The 26882-nt window shown below is 42.6% G+C and overlaps 1 protein-coding gene across 8 annotated transcripts in view; it reads left to right on the top strand.

Annotated features, from left to right (window-relative positions):
• EXOC4 (exocyst complex component 4) overlaps positions 1–26882 on the top strand; it is a 380649-nt gene that overhangs the window by 10038 nt on the left and 343729 nt on the right. For 7 of the 8 annotated variants that reach the window (XM_080577978.1, XM_080577977.1, XM_080577984.1 and 4 more), the window contains exons 2-3: positions 8681–8870; positions 11979–12173. In XM_080577978.1, the coding sequence (XP_080434104.1) occupies positions 8681–8870; positions 11979–12173 (385 nt within the window). Of the gene's footprint in view, positions 1–3776; positions 3926–8680; positions 8871–11978; positions 12174–26882 lie in introns of those variants that run through there. The other variant, XM_080577979.1, reaches the window with a different exon arrangement.

The following is a 26882-nucleotide window of genomic DNA, read 5'->3' as shown; positions in this document are numbered from 1 at the left end:
TAACAGTTTTCTCCTAAAATTGATGCTTAATCTAATTCTGTCAGTGTTTTATTGGGCAGGTAGGAAGCTGGCAGTGGGCTGGCAAAAAAAATTCCCCCCCCTAGAAAGCAGAGCAAAGCTCCTGGTAATACAGAGCTTGTAGGGGAACAGGAGACTGATCAGTGTAAACAGAAATTCTTGTGGAATCCCAGATCTGATTGCTGCTGGAGCTGTAACTTTGAGATTGCTGCCTGGGCCTGCGAATGAGTGGTCTTAAAGGTTAATGTTAACTTCTGTTTGCAGCGGTGCAGAATAGGGGGATGGCTAACTACAGGATTTAAGGAAAAAAAAAAAAAAAACAACAAAATGCTCTAGCAGAGGAAGCTGCAGCAAGGGTGGGTGGATCACCCCCTGAATTTGGGCTCGGAAGGTGAAGAGCTTGTGCACGCTGTAAGGGCACTCGCACTGTGAAGCACGGGGCCTGGGCGTTTGGAGGTGAGGAATTTGGGGTTGTCTCTCACTGACCTGTTTGTGTTAGTGGTCTCTGTAGAGTGAAACAGAGGGTAACAGAGCACAGATGCTTGCCCCGTGCTTCAGATGAGGCTCGCTCACTCACACGTGGGGACGTAAGCTGAAACTAAATCTTCATTGTCAAGCAGGAATATGAATTGTTTCATAGTTCTGTAGCTGATTGTCTCTGTAGCGTTCCTGTCCACCTGTAGGTACCTGTTGGGCCCCGCAATGTGTAGGACAGCCCCGTTTGTTTGCTGCTGGAGAGCTTAGCAAACCTCGTGCTCTTTCAGTTCACAGCAACACAAGGAATTTATTAGCTTGGGAAGAAACTGGCTTATTTTCTGGGCTTTTACACCGTAAAGCTGTGTTGAGTTTCTCGCAGGGTTTGAATGCTGAGAAGTTTGCAAGCCCTTTTTTCTTCTCCTTCCTCCTCAAATTAACACATCGTGCTGCAGGAGACTTACAGAAGAGGTGAGATAGCGTGGAAGTTGTGCAGCCCAGGCACCTGCACAGCTCGGATATGTCTTTAAAAAGCACGAAGAAATAGCCAGCACGAAGTCTGCAGCGTGAGAATAACTTGTTGTGCTTTGGGCGGAGGTGTCTGGTGCTAGTGTGTGCCGCTGGGGCCGGGCTAATTACGTTGCTCTTAGAGGAGGTCTCTTTTATCCCTGCTTAATATGGTGTGTTTTCAAAGCACGGTATATACTTACCACCGTAAATAAGATTATAGACTGTAGTATTTTCTGCATTACAAAAATGAGTGTCTTTCTCAAAGCTCTTTGGTGTTTTAGTAGCAAAAATATTTCATTTTCTAGCTCGGGGTGAAAAAGCAGAAACTTTGAAGTTGGTGGAGGGAAAAAACAGTTCTAACGAACCCAGTGGGCTTTGCGACTGCTGGTAAGTACCACGTGGAGTGGTTCTGGGGAACGTACCTAGGTCAGAAACCCTGCCTGCCAGCCTTCCGGACTGCCGTCCAGCTTTTGATGACTGCAGTCTGTTGGGTTCCTGGAAGCAACAGGTAAAGGTGGGTTCAAACGTACTGCGGGTCCTCGTCGTCCCAGCGTGTCGGAGACGCTTGTTCCTTCATCCGCGGTGCCGAGGAAGGAGCAGGGCTCTTCTGGAGCTGCGGGGTTCCTGCGTTCAGCTTTCCAGAACAGTACAGTCTCTTGTACAAATGGTGGAGCTGGCAATTGCATCCGATCAGTGTGAATGCGTTTTCTTCTGTATTTACTGTTGGGAAGGAGATGTTCCCGTCTGATGCGGAGCTGCTGCAGCAAGCAGCGTAAAGCTTCAGGCGTCCCGCCGGGTGACGGTGTGTCAGGACTCCTCTGGAAGCCTTTCCACCTGCTCTGGTTATTTGAGTCGGATGCTGGAAAGCAGAGATGAAAAATGCTTGTGATATGAAGATCAAATTCCGCTGAAATGAATAGTCCCAATGGAGTTTTTTTTATTAATCTAATTCCAGTGTAAATTCAGTGACCTCGGGGGAAGTAGCAAGGTTCGCTTCTTTCTTGTAGGAAACGTGTTGTACATCCCATGATAAAATGTCTTTGGGATTGTGTCTGATCTTCTCCTCTATCCTCTCTTCCGTAGGTGGAAGCGACTCCAGTGAATTAAGCATTTTGCGTTTGTGTAATCTGTATTTTAACTATGTAAAATCAAAAGTCAATGAGATTTGGCTCAATGAATTTCTGTTTTACCGTAGCATAAAAATGGCTCTTAGCAGACGAACATCCAGTTGGAATTATTCTAATCCTATTGAGCTCTTGCTAATGAGACAGGCATATGCAGCCATCCAGCTGCCAAGTACAAATTGCAGGTATTTTACAGGAGAGGCGGGTTCTCATTTAGAAAAATGGAAATGAAAAAACAACTGAAGTGATGAGGGAACCCTTCTGGAGATCCTCGCCGAGTTCATAACCCGTACGTACTCGGTATCTAGGCTGGCGTTTCTTCTGTTCGTGACATGGTCTGAAAGCTTTTGCTTTTCAAGGAGTTCTGAAAAGCTGATGTATATTTATCGCCGTTTCATAATCCCGTCCTGTTTTGTAATTCCCCCCTTCAAAGTTCTTTCTGCAGAGTTCCCTTCCCAAACAATTTTGATCCTTTCTATTTGGCAAACAGCGTGTTGACTTTTCTTCTTCCTTACCACACACTTTAATCGAACTGAAACAAGCAAAGATGCCCTCGGCTTACTTTTTTTGCAGCGTTAGCAGGAACCTGTATAATCTCAAGAATATTAAGTATTCCTCGCTTTGCTCTTTGCTGTGCAGAGCAAGAAAAAGAAATGGCTCCCGTACCAAGGGGCTCAGGAAATTCAGGTGCACAGAGTAATTCCTCAGATTCAAAGTGACACGGCGCCTTTTTGTAGTTAGAGGTGCTGCTAGGCTTCAAGGATTTAACGTTGTGGCTTTTAAGGAGAAAAATGCACGGTAATGAATTACTGGAGTAGAGAGAAGGGGGTGCGAGGTAGTTCTGGTTGAAGTAGGTGAAACGAAGGCTCAGCAGATTGATGTAGTGACTTGAGAAGAACGTGAGCAGAAAGGTCTTGCTGGTGGCTGTAAGCGGTTGAAAGCAGTCGTGCTCCTTTAAAATGTGCTGTGGAAATTTGTATCTTGCAGCAGCGGTGGACAAAAAAGTAAGTTGTTACCTGGGAAAAGTGTAATACGATTTAAAAAAAAAAACAAGAGGAAGCATTTTCAGTTTTATGGCACGCTTGTTTCTGACGTTGTGGCTCAAACCAGCTTTATTTCAGCTTATTTATATGTTGCTGTTTGTGTCCTAAAAAACGTGTCCTTCGCTTTTCCCTACGTGCTCTTTGATGGTTCTTGAGTACACGATCACAGGGTGGATCACACATGTGCTGCTTTTCTGTTCCCCAGCCGTTAATCCAGATGCTTATAATGACGGGAAATAACCAAGTCCTAAAACCCAAACCTTAACGTTTCTGAAACTTCACGGACTTTCAGTACTGTAAATGAAAAAGCAGTCTCTGGTGCTCTTCTCCTTTTAGCTTTAGGTTATGATTTGTATTTTATTCTGTTTATGAAAAAATCATCTGCAGGTATCGAAGGCAAGCTCACATGAGCGCAGAGAACTGTTGGGTTTAATTTACTTGCTTAGTGTGGAGTTATGTATCCCTTCAGGCGTAATAAGTGGTCCCTTTCATAAACTAGAAAGGAGGAAAGGGCCCCGGATGCAGGTAAATTATCTGGTCGAAGTGATGAGTAGGGTATTTTTGGTGGTGCTTCTTTCCACAACATTTTCCCAAAGCAGGTAATCAAAGGAGACAGGAGGTTCCCAGGACAGGTGTTAATTCTGGGCAGGTTTCCCAGGTGCTGCAGTCCGACGGAGCCAGCTGGAAATCCTGGAACGTGGCAGCTGATGGAGCCTGAATCTTCCATCGAGTTCCACTCAGGCAGCTCCCTCGCAGGTTAGGATCACAGCCTGGAGAAGCGTGTGACAGCCTGTTAATGGGGTCGCATCCTTGGTGAGTGCATCCCTGGGGCGTGCACACAAAGCAGGGCTTCACCAACATCTGTAACACTTCCCTTCTTCCCCCTCCTGCTCTGTGATAACACTTTGGTTTAACCTGGGACTTGGCAAGAGTGGATCGCTGTTGTCTTCGTGCGGATTTGGGTGCTGAGATACCCTGGTAAGGTGGAGGGTGCCCTGCCCTGGCACCCAGCGTGCACGTTGGTGTGTGCGTGCGTAGGAGCCAGGTAATGTCACCTCCAAAACATCTCCCAGCTTTAGGTAGTCGAAATTACGGGAGCCTTCCAGAGGATAAGAACAAGTAAGTGCTCTGCTGAGGCAGATGAAGGGTTGCTACGGCCCACGAGTTTGTCTCCAGTGGTGGCAATGCAAGATGTTAGTGAGGAGATGGGGGTCACCCACGTGGCCACCCTGTGGTGTCCAGTGCCCCTCCTGTTTCCCTTGTGCCCGCAGATGTAGGGTTAGGGGTGTGGGAGGATGCGTTCCAGCTAGTTTCCTTCAGTATCTGTTTTTTGCCCTGTTGTCTGTGAGCAACGCTTAGATCCTCCTTTGAAACCTGCTGGTGCTGTGAGACTCGTGCAGCAGGATTCAGGAGTTCACTACCTGTGGTGTAAGCGTGCCTGCTTTATGGCTCTTCAAACTGATTTCCTGAGAGTTTCACCAAGCCGGTAGTACACGACTTAGTAAAAAGTTGTTCTGCATTTACATTATTCACCTCCTTTCTGATTCCTGCAAGCATCAGATGCGCATCTCCTGTCAGCCTTTCCTCTTCCAAACTGAAGCCTTGACCTTGGCAGAGAACGACGGCGGTGCCTCTGCTGTTTAGTTGTGCTTCCAAGGCCAACTGAAGAGAGAAGAGACCCGAGCTGCAGACATCTTGCAGGCTGTGGGCACAGTAAGGTTTTGTGCAGCAGCAGAGCGAGTCCTTTGTGTTCTCATCTCGTTGGCTTCTGGGCTGCTGCTGTGCTCATGTTTTCAGAGAGCTGTGAGTGCAAAAAAGACTTTAGCAACTGGATTCCCAATGTGTGCTGGTGAGATTCCAGAAGTCAGGGTGGACAAAATGGGGCTTTGAGATCTCCATCTTCCCATTACCCTTCGTTTTAGTAAGGATTACTGATATTTTCATGCCACTACTGGCTGTATGGTGGCTTAAATGCTGAGGTCTTTGGAGCCTAGTCTGCGTGTGAGAAGGTGAGTTGTGCTCAGCCAGATGGGCTCTTTTTTTTTTATACTCACCTTCTCCTTTTTTCAACATGTTCTGTGGTTTCTAAGGTAGGGTCCAGCTGTGACCTCACGTTTTCTCGCTGGCTTCAGAAATGTCTTGGTTTTGGCTGTGCAGATGTCTAGTGTTTTTAGCAAAAAGTAGTCATTCTATAAAGAGCAATTTCAAGTCAATTGCAAGGATGAAAACAAGTGGGCAGCACTGTCTGAATCTGCTTGAAAGCATGGATACGCCTGGAAGTTGTTAGGAATTAAACATTAAAAGGAGCCTTAAAAAAAAAGACTTGTGATGTCCTCGGATATTACAGCGGTGTAGCCGTAACCTTGTGGAATGGACTTTAGCTCCTGTAACTACTGCTGCTGCAGGTGGATTACTAAAGCCTGAGTAGCTCTGGTGAGTCAAGAATTTTGAAGTTTAATTAAAACCAGAAACTTTGCTAGTCGATGATGCAGGCAAATTTGGTTCAGCTTGCACAGTGTCTGCAGCGATCCACGATTCTCCGGCGATCCGTAGCGCAGGTGAGGGAGGATCGATGTTTTCATTAACCACGGCGACAGGCGATATCCTTCAGCATCCAACTCAAACCATACATCAGCTCCTAAGAAGGCGATACCGTTGTGTCTGGGGTGACCATGCTGAAGAACAGCCTTTTAGCAAAAATCAGCAGTTTTTCACAAAGAAAGGGTGTTCATCCGCAAAAGCTCTGAATGCAGTGAGGTTTACTGCCAGATACGTTCTTTCACGTGCTTTGGGTTCATGCTATAAGAGATGAACAGAAGCTTCTCTGCAGCTCCCAAGTACCGTGTGTTTAATTCTGCATTCTGCGTGTGCTGAACATTGTTTTCTGCCACATCCTCTTACCTTACTTTGTCTGAAGTGTTTGCATGACCTCTGCCAGCAGCCTTGGAGCATCTCACTAGTGCTTAGCGCACGTAACCGCAGCTCACGTGTTTGAGGAGCCCGTGCTGTGCGTTCCCCAGGTAAGGAGGAGAAACCAGGCCCCGAGGATCTGCCTGGGCAGCCCGGTGGCTGCAGGGCAGCTGTTCCCATTTGGGCGTGGAGCTGGGGATGCTCTGAGCACCGTGGTATCCGTGGTAGGGCAGAGGCTGTAATCCGGTTTCCTTAATCCCAGGTTGATTTTCCAACCACCCCAGCATCGTTCTTTCTTTCCAGGTCCGTTTTGCACGATCCCAAATCGCTTTGCATACGGTACGGGCTAATTAGAGTGACTTTTGAGACAATGTGATTTAATGCACGACCGGGATCGGAAGGATCAGAATCTTGATGCGGTAACACTGGAAAGCGTTCCCATTTCTACAGCGACCACGAAGCACGGAACTTGAAATCCTACAAAGAGTATCTGTAGTGTCTGTTCAGCCCTTCTGCCACTGCCAGCTGAAAGGGAAAAGGTGTGAGAATTGGGTAGAATAAAACACAGCACACAGGTGCGTTGTCGTCTTTTGGGGTTTTGTTGTACATTGTGGCTGAAATTCCTCTGACCTCCTCAGTACTCGGGCAGGACAGGCGTCCTCGTGGTCCTGTCCTGTCGTGCCCCGCTCCATCTGGCGGTGCAGATTTGCTTGCTCACTTGAGGTTTTTAGCTGCTCTTTCTGGGATGATGATCTCCTGTGAAATGCCTTTTTTTTCTCCCTTTTTAAAGATGGAGCCCTCGCGTGGGTGGCACAGCCTGTTGTTTTTCTTTGTAGGCAAGAATTGGTCGCGAACTGGAGGTTTTGGCTGCGTCTCTGCTGCCTTTGAGGGAGAGGGAACATTTCTTGTGTGCTGGTGTGAAGTTCCTTGTTTGCATTCATTTGGGAAGAGCTTTTTGCGCTTGAGCTCCTACTACTTCTGAGATCGGAGAATTCAGAAAAATCTCTCAAACGTTAACCCTTCATGTGTCCCACACATCACTGAAGCCACTTGTAGATACCCCATAAAGCAAATTTGACCTTCTCCACTCAAACTGCTTAAAAAGTCCTAAAGAAAAAAAAAATCAAGCAGTTCTCTATTTCTCCTGGCATGTGTCTTTGTTCCCACTGGCCACGGGATTGGGAACGGTGGCTATTTTACTGTTTTATTCTTTTAATGCTCTTTAGTGTAACGTGTATCATCTGAAGATGGTGCCTCTGCTCGGCTGAGGGCTGAACTTCTGTAGTTGAAAAGGAATAATGCTCTCTGGGCCTTCATGCTCTGCTGGGTTTGTTTTTTAAGGGCATCTCACTTTCAGCAAGTCAATGTTCAGGACTTCTTGGAAAGTTGTGCTTGTTTTGCGTTGTTCAAGCATGCGAGCCAAAAGAGTTTGTATTTTTTTGTTTGTTTGTTTGTTTCCCTTATTTTGACCTCACAAGTTCTTTAAAGTGGTTCAGAAGTTTTCAAGAGAGCTGCAGAATCCATCACCCAGGTTCTTAAGGCCGCGATATACCAGAGTTCAGGTTGTAACTACTGCAACTGATCCTAAATGACTTTTCTCTTTTTCTCTATGAAATATCCAGTTTTCTCTTGCTGCATTGCTGATTTAAGACAAAAGCTTTTGTGGACCGTACCTACCTGTCCCAGGGATAAAGGAAGAGGAAAACTCAGGATGCCTTTTTTGCACAACCTGGCTTTTTTAGTGCTATGTACGAAATAGCAGCAAGCAGAAAAACACCTTCTTGTCTCCTAGCCCTTTCCAGTAGTGCCACCGAGTTACTGCAGGTGCGGGCTGCTGGATCTGGTGGCAGGAGGGGTCTCAAGTGGGGGCGAGTGAGGTGAAAGGAGTGAGGAAGAGAAAATTGCACTGATCTTTGTGCAAATCTGAGAAATTTGGAGTGATACCAAGAAACTTGCCCTCCCCATGCCCAGTTCGATTTCAACATTTTCAATTTTCAAATTGCACAATTTCAATTTGAATTGAAATTTTCAACAGCTTCATGGGAATCTCGAAGTTCACGGCTTTAAAATAAATCAAAATATTCTTGCTGGATGATGTTACCTCAGATTAAAATCAAGAGGTGTGTGTGGTGGAAATAAGGGCACGTGGCACGTCTTCCCTGGAGTGGTGCCAATTGTGAAAGCAGAGTGGCCGTTGGAAGGCGTGGGTCGGCTTTTGATGGGTTTCTGTCTGTTCTGTGGTATTCCTGGTGGGCTTTGGCAAATAAGTAGTAGCTGGAGCGTTCCTTACTGATAGTTGCGATGGTCTCCAAGTCAAAAATAGAATTTCTTCTCTGTAGTGCTCTGTAAGTAATAAATTGGGGTATATTTCAGATGTTATACTGTGCCCATCCAGTAGTGCACTGTAAAAGAAAAAAAAACTCCCAAGAATCTGAAAATTGGGGAAATAATAAAACACAATGCTTCTTTTTCCTTGAAGTGCATCGTTCTCTTTACCAGAAGAATTTACCAGAAATAAGCTTCACTCGCCGATGTGTCAGACTAGTAAGAGTGACAGGTAATTTCAAAATATCCCTATTTTTGTCATCTTTTTGCCCTTAGGACCCTGTCTACGAGTGATGACGTTGAGGACCGAGAGACCGAGAAGGGCCGCCTGGAAGAAGCCTACGAGAAATGCGACCGGGACTTGGACGAGCTCATTGTCCAGCACTACACCGAGCTCACCACTGCCATCCGCACGTACCAGAGCATCACGGAGCGCATCACCAACTCACGCAACAAGATCAAGCAGGTGAGGACCGACGTTACGTGTGTTGCTCTGTTTTCGTCTGCTTGGTAACCTGTACAAACGTGTGCAACTCCTCTTTTTCCTGCGTACTGCTTTTTTATTATTAGTGCAGTGCGAGCTTACATTTTAACCTTTTATTTCTCTCCCTTTTTCCAGCTACTCGTCATCCTGAGCAGAACTAAAAATTAAACTGAGAAAGCTCTGCTACCTATGAATTGTGATGTGGCTGGGAGCGCAGCATTCGGTCCTAATACAGTGATAGTCCCAGCCTATCTTACCAGTAGTTTGTTTTCCATAGGTTCTCTTCTTGTTCTCTGAGAGCACAAGTAATTAAAGAGCAGAATGGGAGGTGGATATGAAGAGCAAAAGTTTGCAGTGCCCTCTGTTCATTTACTGTCTGGGCAAGCTGCTATCGGTTTTTGAAGTCTAAAGGCTGCTAAGCTAACACCTTTCCATCGAATCTGTTCATGTTTTTTTGTACGTTGGCCTCCAACAACCTCCTAAATAGCCTGGGTGGTTCATCACCTTGCTTCTTGCTCAGAGAATATGAATTTTGGCGCTGTTTCCAAACTCAGTTCTGTTGTGTGAACGTACATGAACTCTGTGCCCCCGTGTATTTCTGCATTTTGAGTGCTCACACTTTAGTAGTGTGCCAGTAAATAACTCTGGCACTCTTTGTTGTGGACTTGTTCCATCTGCTCTCCCCCTGCAGCTCTGATTACTGTAGCAGTAGATTAGTTTTTTGGTCTCCTGCCCTGCCTTTTACTTCCTGTGTGGTTTGCTTTACCTAAACTTTGCAAACTAGGTACCAGAATTGTTCTTTTTTTTTTTTTCCCCTGACTCTGGGGAGGTCTCAGCTTAAAACCTTTCACCGCATTGCTTTAGGAGCAGTAGGCTGTGACCCTTCTGGGGCTACGTACTGACCCTTCTGGCTTTTAAAATTCATTTAGCATTTTCAAAGAGAATGACACCGTCCTGATGTTTTCCAAGGGTAAGAGTTCACCCTAGGATTTATGTACAAAGCTCAGCACTTTGAAAGCACAGATCAATTGCGCTAAATTTGAAACAAACTATAGCTGGTGGCCTGTTTTCACACAGTACGCTAAGCTTTGCAGAGGTCAAAACAAACATATAGGGGGGTGACCTTTTGGTCCAGCGTAGAAGAATGACTGTAAAGGTGAAGAACCTTTTGATATTTAAGTTTCCTTATTAGTTTTGGTCAACAGGTATTGAAGTAGCTTTGACCTAATCTCATGGGAGGCCCCAGATCTGGTTTGTCATCAATCTGTGTTACACTATCAGTCTTTTGATCTTCCCCTTTTGTGGGAGGTGGGTGATTGCGCAGGCGTTTACTCGCATTAGGACCTGTGGAAATGGCAGATAGTCCAGATCCTGCTACATATCTACCTTCTGTAGTTAATTCTTTTATGGGTACCTGTTGGGAAAGGCTTGCTTTTTGTCTTGGATTTGAATCTAGCTTTTGAAGTGTTACCGTTGTAAAACTGAGTTATAAAGCAGAAAACAATCGGGTCTGCCAGAAGGAGTTTGGTTCTTAAAGACTAGTTTGTTCCTTCCCCTTCTCTCAAACGTAGATAGAGTTCGTCATCTTTCTTGCAAGGACAGGAGTAGCAATGTCTTGTGAGATTCCTTCTAGCCCTGCAATTGTTTTCCTGACCCAGTTTTGCTCTGTGTAGCAGCAGTCCACTGATGATGGTGTGCTAGGCCGGTGAAACATTTTAAATAAAGGTATTGAACAGGGAGGGATTATGCCTGAAATGAACTCTCTATGCATTTTAGTTTGCCTATGCTTTTGCAGCGAGTTGGGACACCTTACATTTGCTTTTTTGTTGGCTGAGAGTTTTTGTGTTACACTCCGAAATGTCTTCCTGAAAAGAATAATGTTATTGTACTGAGATCTTAGTCTTCTCTAACTCCAGACGGAGGCTGTCCTGTGTAGCTAATTACCAGATGTTTGTATTTTGCTCTACGTGTTTGGGATGCGCTCATCTAAGTGCTAACTGCCTTGAGATGGACAAGGATGAACATGCAGCTGAAGCAGGACGCCTGGAGCGCTTTGAAGGCTGAAATTTTTTAAAAATAAATTGAAAGGCCTACTTCTCGTAGTCTCTCTTCATGTGTAATTCAGTGAGAGTTCAGCCTGAGAAAAGGTTGGACCCTGAGTATTCATAACTTCTCACAAAAACAAGAAGAGTGTGAAAGCTATGTGCGAAGCTGTGTTGTTAATTGCTTCCACATTTTAATATGTGATTATTGATTTGCATTATGCAGGCGAAGTTAGGTTATGCTGACCTTATCGGGGGATATTGGGAGAACCTGAAAACAGGATGTAGGCAGCGGGTATGACTGGGGAGAGGGGATAAGAAAAACTCCTGATGCTTTTTATTAGGCATGCTAATGGGAGAGTAGTAAGGGACTTTGCCACTTAGAGAAGCAGCTGACAGGTGATGGCATGAGGCTCCAAAGCAAACTGGATGGCAAACAGCAAGGTGCTTTTCGTTGTTACGTAGTAGAAATGCTGAGCTGAACTACATCCTTACAGCTATTTGTTCCACTGAAACTATTTTGTAAAACCAAACTTGATAATGCTGAAAGTATTAGAGAAGTGGTTGTACGGTTGGATAATCAGGCTTCGAGAAACGGACGTGCGACTCGGAGAAAGGAGAAGACATGCCAGAAGATTCACTAGACAGATGGAAAATGTTTACAGCAGAAAAATTATTAGTGGCTTATTTGCTTTCACTGCGAATTGAAGTCTTGCTGTATGCCAAAATACTGAATTGATTTTTGGAAAACCCACAAATCAGTCTTTGGTCACGGTTAATAGGATCCTGTGTTTTTTCACGTTATCAAACTTCCTTTAAATTTTCACTAGTGATAGGGAACTTGTACTAAAAACATTTAACTTTGAAAACAGTTCCTGTTTCTTGTAGCTAAAGGAATAGCCAGTAATTTTAAAGAACTTGTTTTTTGTTATTGTTTTATGGTATTTTTGGAGTTCCTAATAGAGTAAATGTGAGAAAGGGCTGATTAGTGTTAGAAGCGCAAGTTACAGGGGTAGACTTAATTAATCTTTTGACATGCTGCTTGTAGGTGAAGGAGAATCTGTTATCGTGCAAGATGCTGCTGCACTGCAAGAGGGATGAGTTGCGCAAGTTGTGGATTGAAGGGATCGAACACAAACATGTCCTGAATTTGCTGGATGAGATTGAGAACATCAAGCAAGTGCCCCAGAAGCTGGAACAGTGCATGGCCAGCAAGCACTACCTCAACGCAACAGACATGCTGGTAAGATGCAGTACCTTATCCTGGGAAAGTACCCACAAGAAACATAACTGGTCAGCCGTCAGATCATCTACAGGCAGATCTGCCATCTGTGTGTTCTTTATTATTTGTTATTTCTCCCTGCTGAGTTCCTTGTTTTGTCACTTGCTGTTTTCTTATACTGAAACTTCTGTTTTGTTTTCATCCTCCTTGACTGGACGTCAAGTCACAGTCCCTGATCGTGTTCGATTATCTCCTCTTTTCGTGCTTTCAGAGCTGTCTGTACCTGTTGACTTCTCTTGATACTGATGCTTTCTATAACCAGCTGTTTCTTTACCCATTTGATCTGCACACAGGATTTCCTACTGCTTTTGGAACCTGGTGTTTCTCTGTAAGCTTTTTCTCTCAGCTCTTTACTGTAGCTTTCTAAATGTTCTTAGGTCTCCTGAACTGATCTGTATGCTATGATTGCCACTGGCTGTCCTTTCTTTGAAAGTGAATTTCCCAACTGTCTGCCTTTATCATCTCCTTTCTTTATATCTTATCAGTTTTTTCAGAACCATTTTTGGTATGGAAGAGCTGTCCTGTTTCCCTCCTGTTTCTGGGAGTACATCTCCCAGAATACACTCACAGCTTTGGTCATTACTCAGACTGTCTTTCACCATTGAGGTGTTGTTACCTCTTACTGTCTTCCTCTAGGTCTTTTACCAGTACTTTTGATCCTTATTCCTCATTCAGCTTGTCTTCACTTGTTTTTTTCCCTTCCTTCAAGTATTTTTCCCTTCATTTCCATCTCTTTTACAAGCATACCTTTCAATTCCAGTCTTATGCTGGAGGCAGAAGTTTCCTGAACTTCTGCAATGATAAATGTCTGTCTTACTCTTGTTCCTAAGCTTAACAAACATGTTTCTTAACCAGGCTCCAGTCCTTCCTTTCCTGAAACTGTCTTCTACCAGTAACTAAAAATTTTACAAGGGGAGTGATGCTCAGCCCTGACATGTGGGGTACTGTGTCCAGTTCTGGCTCCCCACTATAGGGGAGAGAACGACTTACTGGAGCAAGTCCCGCGAAGGGCCATAAAGATGGTTAAGGGGCAGGAGCATCTCTCCTCCGAGTAGAGGCTGAGAGTGCAGAGACTGCTTAGCCTGGAGAAGAGAAACCTCAGGAAGATCTTATCAATGTTTATAAATATCTGATGGGGGGGGGCGCAGAGGAAACAGAGCCAGACTCTTCTTGGTGTTACCCGGTGATGGGATAGGAGGCAATGGGCACAAGCTGAAATACAGGAAATTCTGTCTGAACATAAGAAAACATCTTTTTTTAACTTGCAAAGATGGTTGAGCAGTGGAACAGGCTGCATGGAGAGGTTGTGGAGTCTCCATCCATGGAAAATTCTTGAGACCAAAATGGACACAGTCCTGGGCACCCTGCTGTAGCTGACCCTGCATGAGGAGTGGACTTGGATTAGATGAGTGGAGGCCCTTGCCAGCCTCAACTATTCTGTGATTCAGAAGTGAGGGCAAAAGGGATGTCTGTTCATTTTCCTTTTTTTTAAGAGAATGCTTTTAAAAAAAGTCCCCTCATCACCTTCTTTTTTTATTGTCTTAGTCAATTTACTGTTGTTTGTATTTCTCACAACTTCAATCTTAGCTGTGCCTCTTCACTTTTTCTTCACTCTTATTCCTAGAGCCTGAAACAGAACTTTAATTTCCTTCTTTCCATTTTCTCTCATTTTACTTTAAATACGACTTTCTCAAACTTATTCTGTTCCTTCTGAAGTGTATTCAGCAGCTGGATGTCAGTCTCCTTGTCCCTTCCTCTGATGGCATGTGTAAGCCTATCTGGATTTTTGTTGTTGCTGTCATATTTTCTGGCCTGATTTCACTTTACTTTCGCTGACTTCACTGATCTTCACCTTCCTGTCCTTTTCTGTTGCACACGTCCTGTTTTCATGACGCATCTGGTGCAATCATCTTTCTGTACTGTGGTCACAGTCTTCCCTTTTGTCCTTTTCAAAACCATCTTCCAGGGACACGCTCAATCTTATTCTCCTTAGATTCTCACTTTCCTTCAAATACGAACTGCTGTCATATATCTTTCATATGTTCTGTAAGTCATCTGGAATGGGCAACATATCCATTTCTGTTCTATAATATCAAGTGGAATTTTATGATACTTTACAAAGTGTGCCATAAAATGCATTAAATTCCTCAAAGTGGATCAGCGATGGAAGGACTGAGGCAGCATATCTGGGTGCAGTCAGGTTCTGCCAAAAGTTTCATCAGGTTTCTGGGGCAGGAGATTAGAGTGAGGTGTTAGTCTGATAGTTTTAATTATGAGATGAAGGAGAAGTGAGTTAAGGGTGTTCAGTTTAGGGGGAAAAATAGTACTCCATGTTAACATTGGTATTGATTGCAATGTTAGTGTGTTATCCGTTTTTTTTCTCTTTTTACTGATGGAGTTGACTTTAATCAGCATAAAAAGACAGGTTGCGTGTTGTGATTTTTTATGTAAAAACTGTTTTCAGAGGTAAGTTCCAGAAAAATAATTAAATTTCTACCTGGAATATAAGATAGGAAGTGTAAAAAGAGAAATAACATGATTTAGGAATATACTTAATCTCTTACATATTATATTTTAGAAATGTTTTGAAACGTACATTTATGATAGGTTATCAGTTTGCAATATATTGTGTGCAATTTTTTTGCTGGTTATATACATATATACACATGTACATCCATACACATAAATGCTGTGTGTAGGTAAGCTTGCCCAAGGCCATGATATACAGCCAATATTAGGCCTCCCTAAGTACAAACTTCTGTAGCGTGCCACACTTTTTTCTCCACAATGGGGTATCTGTTCTAAGAAATCAAATTATAGTGATGCAAAAAGCTGCTGTTTAGATATTTTTTAAGTCAAGGAATGCAGAGAAAACTGAAGTGGAGATTGAACACACTCTTTCAACTGTTCATTTACCCTTGCAATTTTCATTTGAAGGCAAGTGCACCTGTAATAAAGCAATAGTAATCTACCTGCCTTCGGAGCCTTTTCACGTACAGAAATTGCTGTGGGCTCATTGGTTTTTGCCATCTCCTGCTAACAGCACCTCTGCAAGACTGTGGTGCTGTAATCGCTCACTGGCTGCAGCATAACTCCTTTCTTCTTTTTTATGATAGGAATATTCTGTAAAATAATAAACTGTCGGGTATGCGGTGTTTATAGATCTTTGTCCTTTTGTTTCGCTCCTCAAGGTATACAGATGCTCCTGGCTTATAAAAAGCCCAAAGTGATCTGACAATGAGCTTGTATCCCTCACATTGAAATTGGAGCACTGATTAATATTGTTGCCTGTAGCCTTGTGATATGTACAGTCTAAATTAGACCTTTGCAGCCGTTGTGCCGGGTTGATGCAAGCACACTAATAGCATAATTTCTGGTTGCTGCATCGCATTTCTGCAGTCTGTTCTTTGTATTCCACTCACATTAATTGAAGTAATTTTGCCACTGAAGCGTGTTTCAAACCTCTGCATTTAAATTGAAATTTTAATTCCCTTATTGTTTGGAAAAGACGGCTGAAGATGGCTTGTTACAGGTTTCATTATCACTCAAAACTCTCCAGCTGCTGGTTCTAATGTGCAATGACTGAGCAGTGCCGGGAAGAATTATTAATGTAAGAATGGCAGCTTTTCCCAGTAGCGTGAACAAAATGCAAAGGTGTTTTGTGACAGCTTACATTTGTATGAAGTTAAAATTTTTAAGTGGCTGTTTTTTTGTTTCTCATTCTGTATCCGTCTAGGGTAGTGCAAAGATGTGTAATCTGCAATTACAGAACAGCAAACCCTACTGGCCCTATGCACAGGAGTACGTACTATAAAGATGAGAGAACACAGAATGTGAATATACGATGATATTAGAAGTTCATTTGCACTACCCTAGTGACTGTTTCGTGACACACATCATTGCTAGAAGTGAAATCCACTTTAACGGGGCAATTGAGTGCACGTGCACAGATGTGCGTGCATTTTCTGTTAAACAAAACACGATCAGATGCTGAGAAAAATTCTGACACAACAAGAGCTTCATAAGAAGGTGGCGTGCAGTCTTGAAGAAGAAGAGCAGAGCTGGTGGTAGAGGCAAGTTGGGGCTGGGTTATAGCTTGGCACTCGGCCTGGAAGCATGAGCTTGGTTGCTGGAAGGCAGGAATCTGAATTACTCTGCTCTGAGGCTGGACAAGATGATCTGCACAGTCTACACAACTCTATAGCCAAGCCAAAACAGGAGGCAGAAGGCACAGCAGGATGGACAGGGGGCACAGCCAGAAGGGTTCTTGCTTGGTGAAGCAGTTCTGGGTCCAGTTTCCCTCACCACTAGGTTCTGCATTGAAGGGCAACGTGCTCTCACGAGGAGCTTCGTAATTAACTCAGGTAGCTGATAGGTCTGTGGTGTTGATCTAATAGTTCTGGCTCTGCTGTTGACCCATGTGGCATCCATCGGGAGGAATTAATATTTTCCATTTGTTTAAATAATCTAAGAGATGAAAAGCTAAAAACATTTGAAGGAAGAAGTGTTGTTGAATCAAGTAATTAAAGGTCATATCATAATACAATTAAATGAAAATTGCTTGGGCTACTTTCTTTGCATTTCCTGGCTTTTAAGTGTCTAGCTTTGCAATTTTAATGAGCTAATATCGCTTTGTCAAAGTATATAGAGTTTTTTTTAAAAAAAACTGAAGTCTGTTAGACCATGAAACGTTTGCTCTGAACTTGATTTCTTATCGTAAGAGCACAGTTCCTTCGAGGGTGGGATTGTATTAGGTAAAACACGGTGAAGCTGCAGAAATATATCCATAGGATAAGAGTGAGGATTACTGCCATACCCAGTTGAAAGTTCTTATTTTTTTATTCAGAGCATGACAAAGCAAAGAAGAGCATCATGTGAAAGGAAGCAAATATGAAGCCCGCTGACTAGTGTTCATTTCAGTTTAATATCCCACTTAGTTATGTTGCAGAGCTAGGAGCTGATGCGCATGTTTTACTCATGAGCACATCCTTTTCCTTTAGTCGAGGCATTTTTGTCCAAAGTAATAAAAAGTTAGAGAGTAATTTGCTTCTCAAGAAGTAGGCCAGAGAACACTCCAGCGACTCCTTTTCTTTCTTTTTTCCCTGTTAACAGACTTCTATTTCAGCTTCCTTCTGCGAGCGAAAGAGTAGTAGGTCTCCTGTTCTACTTTCTGTAGTAATAGCATCAGGCTTTGCTCAGAGCTGGCCGCATTCTTACTGCAAATTTGCATTGTTGCCAGTTTGCTCAGTTTCCAGAGTGGAGCGAGTGGCCATTATTGTTGCTGCGTTCAATTAACTTCACTCCAGCTGTACAGGAGAGGAGATGGGGCTGCAGGTAAATTAGGTCGCTTTCAGTTGTGCTCATGGAGCATGTGTAGAGCGTGCAGAGTTCGCCACTTGCATCCTTATCGTGTGTCGTGCACAGCTCTGTAGGCTGCTTTGTTAAGATCTATAGGGTTAATATATGTAATTTTTTCTTGAGTTTATTTGTTGTGACATCTAACCCTTATATAAGGGTTATTCCAGTCAAATCTAACCCTTATATAGGGGTTATTCCAGTCTAAACTAGTGATGCTGACCAGCCCCGATGTCTGCATACCAAAGCATTTTACACAGAATTGGTTATTTTCTCTTTCTGACTGCAGGGCTTTACAACACAACTGGGTCAATCTAGTGTGTGAGAGCAAGGTCAGAACGAGAAGAGATTTTAATACAAAGAAATGCTGTGCAAAAATGATCATAAAGCTACTGAGGCAGTTGGAAGGGCGAGGTGGTGTAGGAAAAGGAAATGGATACTTGGAGAACAGTGAATGAGGACAAGGAATTCAGCTTGCTATGGAAAGGGGAGTCAAACAAGGAGCTTAAAACCTTGAACATCTCAGGGGCGAAGAAGGGATGTTGGGGTGTGCATGTACACAAGCGCATATTTGGCCTTTTCTTGCCCATCTCGTAGTGGATGTGTCCTTGATAACAGTTGCCTCTACTGTTCGCGTTAGTCCTCTACAATGGCATTTGGAGTGATTGACGTATTCCCAGAAAACGTTGGGTGTTCGTAACCCTGGTGAGGAAAATTTGTTTTTTGTTATTTGAATGTGGCTGCTGCCTGTGGCTCTCCGTAGCGTGGGCTGAGGAGAGGCTTTCAATTACAAGTACGGTGTAGCGAGCTCTCTTCTGAGGCTGTAAGTAGTTTGGAATAATGACATTGAAAACATGCAACTGAGTTCTTGGTATGCATTTTATTTACTGTCTGCCTTTCTTTCAGCTGGAACAATGAAAAATCAGTAAAAGCAGTCTTTCATTTTGTTTCTGCATTTCTTATTGCAGTGCTGGGATCCAAGCACTGCTGTGGAAGAGTTTTGTTTCCACTGAAGTCACTAATTACAAAATATAAGAGTCTTTGGGATTCTATAGAATTTTTTTATTACAAAACTTAAATTTTGGCCCTGCTTCAAATTCTTTCTGTTGAATTGCAAACATAGCAATATTTTTCATTACTTCTTGCCTTGAAGTCTTTCCACAGCTAACATTGTGTCGTCTTGTTGTAGACTCGATTGATTGCAAAGAAGCCTTTCAGAAAACAGAATTGAGAAGATGGCACCTCAAGGGTTGTATCTGATTTTAGATTTGATGTTTGTAAGCATTTATGCTTAAAGGAACTAATTTGTACTAGTTTTTAATGATTGGCAAACCTAATGATTTCTGCTAACTGTATGGTTGAGGTACAGAAGAGAAAGAAAGCAGCTTTGTTTTTCTTAAGCTGCTGTATGGACGGGATATGTTCTAGTGATTCACGCATAAACGTGGAAGCAGTGAGCTTTTTTCTCTCCTTCCTGCTGATTCATTTCAAATGCTGTACCTTTACTCAGATGACAGTTTATTAGCATTAGTTGTTTGCCCCGAAGGAGCATTGTAAAGCTTAAGTAATTAAGTTTGGAAGAGTACTTGTAAGTTCCTTATATGAGAAGCATTGGTGCTATTTATTGCTAGCACATTTTTCACCTCTATTTTTTCTTTGCTTATAATTTGGAAAAAAAAAAGTGCACTTTGCTAGGCTACGGTTGAAGACATTATAAAATGGAAGTTTTCTTTCCCTTTGAAACACCTTATCATTTTTCACTTACTACGCTTATCAATAACTTTATCTCATTCTTTTCATCCTATAATTTCCATTATCCGAGGCAGTCTGTTGCATTAAACTGTTAGTGCCTAATAGTGCTTCATTTGCATTGACACGTGCTTGACCTCAGCCCCTCCGCTCTTAGTTAATGCACCAACAAGCATCGATACGTCTCTGGAGTATTATCCTGTGGCTGTTAGCTCAACTAATAACAACCATTCATTTAAGCTGATGAAAGTTTATTAAATAAAAAACACACACTGTAATGAAGGTGGAATAGAGGTGTCGAGCATCGTTTTGTGGTGAGATTCAGCCACACTGCCGTTAATGAAACAGGAGAAGTATTTGTAAAATGATGGTCTGTGCTTCTGGGAATGGACGTTTCTGCACGTTAAGCTTAATCTTTCCTGATCACAGATGCAGTGATGAGAAGTTCTTTGCTCAAGGCAATTGTCCCTGCCATGTAATGATGCATCCTTTCTTTGGAGTGATCTCTTAACAGCTGGAGAGTTTTGTGTTCTCGTTTACACTGGCTGCCTTTTTAACTCATGAAGCTAGGCATCTTACATACCTTCAGGTTAATATTTCTTTTGCCTTTGATATTGTTGGTAATTTTTATTATTGACATAGTTTATGGAGTTCATTCTGTGAGCCATGTATGTTCTTATTGCTTTATCTTTGAATATAGCTGATGTTTTTCCAGTAGTCATTGGTCTTTCCATTAATTCTTTAAACTCTGGATTGTGCAAACATAATTCTGCACATAGTGAAACATTGCAACAAACACCAACAGAAATTGTTGGAAGACCTAGTGGGTTATGGAACAATATAAAATATAATCTAGATAAATTTGCATTTTTAATGCAACTTTAAAGCCAGTGAATGGTGGGAGAAGAGGAACAATAAATTTAGTTTTCAGTAAAGCATTTGGAACACTTGGGGTGAATTTAGCCTGGAAACCTTCCAATGAAGGAAACTGATTTATGGTGGGTGAAGTTGGTTACCACGTAACCTTCAAAATGGCATGAAAGATGAAACATCCTCCTGTAGACCCAGAGGAAAACTTATGCTGAACAGCTCGTAAATGAAGATCTATAGAAAATGAAGATCTATAGACAACGTGCCTGTTTGAGAAGGCAGTGGTTGTATAAGACTACAGTTTAATGTTACCTTCTGTGATGTCTTTATGAATTCTGTAATAAAAAAAAGTTAGTAAATTAGTAGGTGAAGAGCTAATTGAAAGGAGTCAATGATTCCTTTAACAACAGAGAGATGGGACAGGGAGTGTGAAGGATTGGAAATGTCATCTTGAAGACAGCAAGAGATCAATTTGGGGAACTGCAGGTTTGCATTAAGAAAAAAAGTCCTGGTGTTTTACTTCAGTGCATTAGGCCCCCATTGGTCTAGGCATCATTCGTATAGGCAGAAGATGTTTGGGATGGATGGTCCTGAAAAAACACACTTCTCTTAGTGGCAATTAAGGCTGAATGAGGACGTATTAAATCAGAGACAAAACATGGAAGTGAAAAGTAGAAGGAAGAGCCTTTTAAGATTATTTTTACTGCTTTCACAGTACCTGTAATACTATCTCCAGTCCGTGCCAGTGCTCCAGTGGGGAATACAGACGGCAGAACAAGGTTGGACCAGAGGTGAGCTTAGGAGGCCAGTAGTGGGTCTGATGGAGGGTGTGCTGAGCGGGAGAGGGAGGACACGGTAAAGTGATAGCAGTCCTTTTCCAAAGCAGTTGGCAGTAGGCAGCCGGCCATTGAAAAGCTGCTGTCTTTTGTGTTGAGTAGCACTCGGCAGATCTCTGCCTTGAATTTCTGTTGTTTTTTTTTGAACCAGTTTAAGTTTTTGGCCTCGGCAGTGTCCTGTGCCAATGAGGTATAGAGCTGAGTTGTGCGAGCCTCTTGTAGATGCTATCAAATCTTTGATTTGCTAATTTCAGCTGAGTGCTCAGGAGCTGCTGAGGATTCGAGGCACGCAGCTATCGCAGGCACCCCGGCGATACGTACCTCATCTCCAGCGAGTTGTCAGTTGAGCAGTTGGATAATCCTCTCGTGGTTTTTAGCCAGCGTGTTCCTTGAGCACTGCCTTTGGTTTCAGCACTTTATTACTAGAAAGACATTGATGAATTACAGCAAGTAGAGGAGGAAGTAGAATGATTGATGGGTGACAGGACTGGGGAAAAATTGAAAGAATTAAATTTATGTAGGTGGACTAAAGGACAGCAAGTGAGGGATGTAATTCTATAAATATTTTAAGTTTGTAAAGGAAAGTAGTAAGTTAGGTTGGGTCACCACTGTTTGCATAAACATTTAAGAAAAGTAAAGGATGATTGCACTTTGTATTAACATGTTTGTAACAGGTTTGCTTTAATGCTTTCATAGGAGCAGTAGTCTTACGAGCAAAAGATAGAAAGGTAAATTTTAAAACATATAATTAAGTCAATATTAGAGTCACAGGGAAATGGCTTTGCCATATAATTGACCTCCTCCCAACTTGTATCAGATAATATAGACTTTTTGTTCTTTAAAGGAAGTAAGACTAGATGGGATGGTTGGTTTAGAATGCAGGATTGTGTACTTCAGCTTGTTGGAACTTGATTCTGTTGAATACACTTCTACTCTGCTAAGGCATTAAATAAGTGTTATTCCTCTGCCATCATGTACACTTTCTTACTGTTTGGCGTTGTGTTGCGTGCTGGCTGCTTGCTGCCTCTTCTTGTGGAGGTGATTGCATTTCAGTCATGTTAGATGAATGTACAGGTGGAATTTTAATAAAAGGTGCTACATTTCAGAGAAAACAAACCCCGTAAACAAAAAGTAGTCCTCTTACCCCGCTTATGTCTATATTTTTCCTGTCCCTCCCCCACCAAAGGAGCTTACAGTGACTTAGGACTAGCTCCTTTCTTGCAACCTGAGCGTTGTATTTCGTGTGTAGCTCAGAAGCCATCAGTCTTCTCCTCCTTTCTTCATCAGTGTTCAGCAAATCCCTCCATCTCAAGAAGGGAATTGACCTCAGCCATTTCCAAAATACTGCTGAAGGGGTTACTTTCTTATTTCTCCATCTCTTACAACTCTTCACATGCTTTTAGCTTGTTAATTCTTCCGAGACTGCTTAAAGGTGAGTAAAATTGCTAGCAGTTTCTTCCATCATCTTAATATCCAGTGTGTTAATCAACAGTCGGTACTGTTCATCATGAGTATTTTACAGCTGTTCATTAGTCTTCACATCCTGTGTGCCTTTTCCCCTTTTCCTGTTTTTAAGGGGAAAGAGAGGCAGTGACAGTCGGGAGCAGCTCTCTGATCTGTGCTTTTCACGTTTCCCATGCTTTTCTTTTTTTAATCTAAAGGCTCCCTGCTTTGGGACCGTCTGGGTGTTCCTGTAATTCCAGGGTCATCTTAGCTGGATGATGCTGCCTTGTCCTGATACCACACTTTCTGCTGCCCACTGACCTGTGGCAACTTGATAGCGAACAATTGCCAATCCTTGGATTTCTTAAATGCAGCTTTTGGGTGCAGGTTTTCCATGTGTTCCATTATTTGGATGTGTCATCCTTAAGGACAGTGACTTATTAGCTTCATCCTAATTCACCTTGCTACCAAAATACGGAACAAGTTTACGGCTGAAATTCAGGTTTACTTGATAAGGCTTACGTCAAGCTTCTAATTAAAAAATATAAATGCAATTTTAGAGCAGGCTTAATCAGTTACTCATTATGTGTTTCCAACTCTGTAGGTACAAAATACTCAACAAGCTCCTGCTTTCTGGATGTCAGCACTTTTCCTCCATCATCCCTGGAAAACAGGAGTTTTGCAGGCAAAACAATCTCAACTTGGGGAATTCTTAGTTTATTGCCAGTTAACACACACCCATGATCACTTGATCATGATTTGGATATTTGAGGTGGGGGCAGAGAAAGAGGGGACAATAAAAAAAAAACACTTTTAGATATATTTTTTTCCACTCTTCTCGAGGTACAACTTAAGTCAAGCACCTTTACTCCCTTCCATTCTCTCAACTTATTTTCTCTGTGGCGTATGCTCAGTCTGTCCCAGTTCCTCCAGTGAGGCGATGGGTGGCACAGAAGTCTGGTGTCATCCGTAAGGGTTTCTCTCTGCACTTTTTCCCTTGTAGGTTTTCTCTTTCTGCTGCTCTGCTTCTTACTGGTTTCCTCTGCAGCACTTGGGTTCTTCAGGTTTTGCACTGCTCTGGTTTTCCTGAGGACGCCTGCTTTGGTGTGGGTTGCCCCCATGCCATAGATCCTCAGAGCAGTCCCCACTTTGCAGTGGAGTGCCTCCTCCATGGACCTGTCTCCAGCTGCTAGCAGTTGCTCCAACCTACTTAAGAAACAGCAGCAGAACCACTGCAACATTCCTTGGGACACGTAAGTCAGTTCCTTTAGACATGCACGCTTAGTGTTAGGAAGTTGGAGGATCATTTCTCCACGTGCTTCTCAGTTTGTCCTGTTAAATTCTTTGAACAAAGACCATCACTCTTGGGTACTTTACCTTTTTGCCCAGTGCAAAATTCAGCAGCTAGAGCCGTGAGTACCTTGCTGTTTCCTAAAGACTGCGGCAAACTTCCCAGGTTAGATCCTTATCTCCTGCAAGTCAGGTGTAATTGAATTCAGTGAACTGCTTGTTTAGATCTGGCTATACACGTTTCAACTGTTTTTTAGTCATTTTCCTTTCCTGTACCTTTTCAAAAGCAAGTTCCTTGTAAAAGCAGTAGATCAATTCTCTCCCTTTTAAATGTCAGCATTGTCTTTATTCATCCAGCGAGGCAGCTGAAACCTTCCAGGCTGCTGCTATTTGTTTGCTGTTTTATTCAGAGGGTTCAGCTTTTTCCCATTTGTCATACCGTGTTTGTGTATGACTTGGCTTTTTTTTCCCTTCAAATTGTGACCTACCACATTGTTTTATTTTAACCTTTCTCAGTTGTTTGTTCTTCATGTTTTTGCATCTGTCATCTGAACTGGGAACAGGCTGGTGTCCCGGATGGAAAGCATTCGGGTTCCTGGTTTGTACAAACATTATTCTGCTTTGCCACCATGAAGGAGCACCTACTTGAGGGCTTTCATTTTATCTCTGCTTATAGACTTCCAAGATTGTGGAGCTTTAGAATTTAAATAAATAAATAAATCTTTTCACCCCTGTTTTACAATGCTTTTTGGAAAACTAAAATACTGCTGAGAACCCTCTTAAGGGAATCATGCAGTTTTAACTGGGAGCATATTTCCTAACTTTGGCCAAAGTTATCCAGACTTTTAACAAATATCTTGCTGGTACTTAGGTTATGTGTTGTAAAATGCTAAATCAAAACCTTCCAAATTGGATGTTATGATAGGCAAATGTTTAACTACATCTTCTTTTTAAGGCAATTAAACTCTGCTATAAACTGATTGTGACCTTTAAACAAGCTGCATAATGGTTCTGGTGCCGTAGTTATTTTCTATAAACGTACAATTTTTAGCTCATACAGATCAGAGCTCTTTTTTCAGGCTTGTTTCATTGATCCTGATTTTCTAAAGGGTCACTGTATATCACTGTACTTTAGAGATGAGTAGATTTTAACATCAGAGATGACTATCAGATTATCTAACCCAAAGTTTATTGTAGTGCAGGCTGATTTTTCTTTTTTCTTTCACTAAACACAGTAATTTTGTTTAGCATGACCCCATATGGGACGGAATACCCCTTTGGCCAGTTGGGGTCAGCTGTCCTGGGTCTGTCCCCTCCCAGCTCCTGCTGCACCCCCAGCCTGCCCGCTGGCAGGACAGAGCGAGAAGCTGAAAAGTCCTTGGCTTAGTGCAAGCACTGCTCTGCAACCATTAAAACATCAGCGTGTTATCAACACTCTTCTCATCCTAATCCAGAACATAGCACCCTACCAGCTACTGGGAGAAAAATTAACTCTATCCTAACTGAAACCAGGACAAGAAGTCATCTCTTGCAGGACAGTAGGATGAAACACAAGTTTGCCAGTGTGGTGGTTTGTTTTTTGTTTGGAACAGCAGGCAGATGTGAAAATGCAGCTGTGTTTTTTTTTCAAGTTTTGTGTTCTTTTTAGCCACCTTTTACATCATTTTAGTTGCTTATGGTACTGCTCTGTTAGGTTATCCAGCATACAAATTAGCAAAATGTTCTGATCTTGTGGTTTTGTATTCAGGGATGTAATCTAGGGTGGTGGTCTATAGCTTGCTTTTGCCAGGATTTATGTAATCTCTAAGCAGGTAAAACTACACAAGAGAAATTTTTTTAATGTAACGTCTGTACTAGTTGTCACCTAAACCAGTTGGAGACCTTGCCTTGACTTCCATGAACATGGATTGAGCCTGTAGCTACTTGCCAGACTCAAATTGTTCTGAACATAAAAAAAGCTTTTGTCTTGAGCTCTGTCTTGATAATTGGTGGTAAAAGGAAATCAAGTATTGGAAAAGAAACCAGCGTTTACGCGAGGCTTTCCTGGAGTGGGGCTGCATTGAATCAAAAGACTCCAAGTGTGCATAACGTTGAAACTTGCCCGTGCTACTTCCCAGTGCAGGTCAATCTTTGGGAAAGTGGCATTTATCAGGGACGTAACTTCCAGCTTGTCTGACCCCAAATGCGGAGTGTCAGAAAGGACAACGAAAAAAAAGTCCAAGAGCGAACGCTGCAAAAAACCAAACCTGCTTTTTCCAGGAGAAGAAAGTTCAGTACATAACAATGTGGGGTTTTGTTTAGGTGCAATAAATGATTGACTGTGCTGTTTGTTTGTCAGGAGGCATATTTGGGAGCTGTATGTTGGTTTTAATGATTAGTTTTGAGAATAACTTGTAGTAACTGGGAAGGTGAAAATAGAGCATAATGTTTCGAGGGGAAAGCTTTAAATTTTGTTGCGTGTGGTTTTGACGATACTTTTACTGGATGTCTGGGAACCTTTTTAATGCCGTTTTCCTCTGTGCTTTCAGTTCTTTCCTTGCTGCATTTTCATCTCAGCTTCTCAGTTTGACAAATGTCGTTCCTGATTTTGCTCCTGCTTTGGTGAAATTGCTGACAGCTTTCAGGGCAGCGATGAGTGCCTGCGACTTCCCTGAAGTGACTGGGGCTTAAAGCACCTTTGGGATTGGGAAATTTGGGATACATTCCCACCTGCCAAAGGAAGGAGATAAAATTAGCACTTAGGTTTACTTCTACCGAAGGTTTCCAAGCTGTGTCTGCACTTCTTGTTGACCCTTCTGTCTTTGTATGTCAAGCTCTTTGGGGAGAAGTGAATTTGTTTTTTTTGCTTCATCTGTGGTATAGTTTTGTGGCCAAATTTAAATAACTCTTCAAAAATAGATTCTGAGAAGAAAGAGTATGGGTAGTCCTTTGGGTGAAGTGACGGGAACCCTGTACGTGCTGCTGAAGTTGTAGGGTAGGTGGGCTTATGAGACATCCTCTGCCATCCTCTGGTCAACAGACAAATTCTTTCTCAAGGCTAGGAATACAATGACAAAATGTGAGCTTTCAGGAGGTATTTAACAAAATCACAGCAAACTTCACTCCTGTGGACTGCCAAAATGCAGGG

Source organism: Anser brachyrhynchus (assembly GCF_964034855.1).
Source record: "Anser brachyrhynchus genome assembly, chromosome: 1".
In the NCBI taxonomy this organism is placed as follows: domain Eukaryota; kingdom Metazoa; phylum Chordata; class Aves; order Anseriformes; family Anatidae; genus Anser; species Anser brachyrhynchus.
This window is presented reverse-complemented; position numbering and strand designations above follow the sequence as displayed.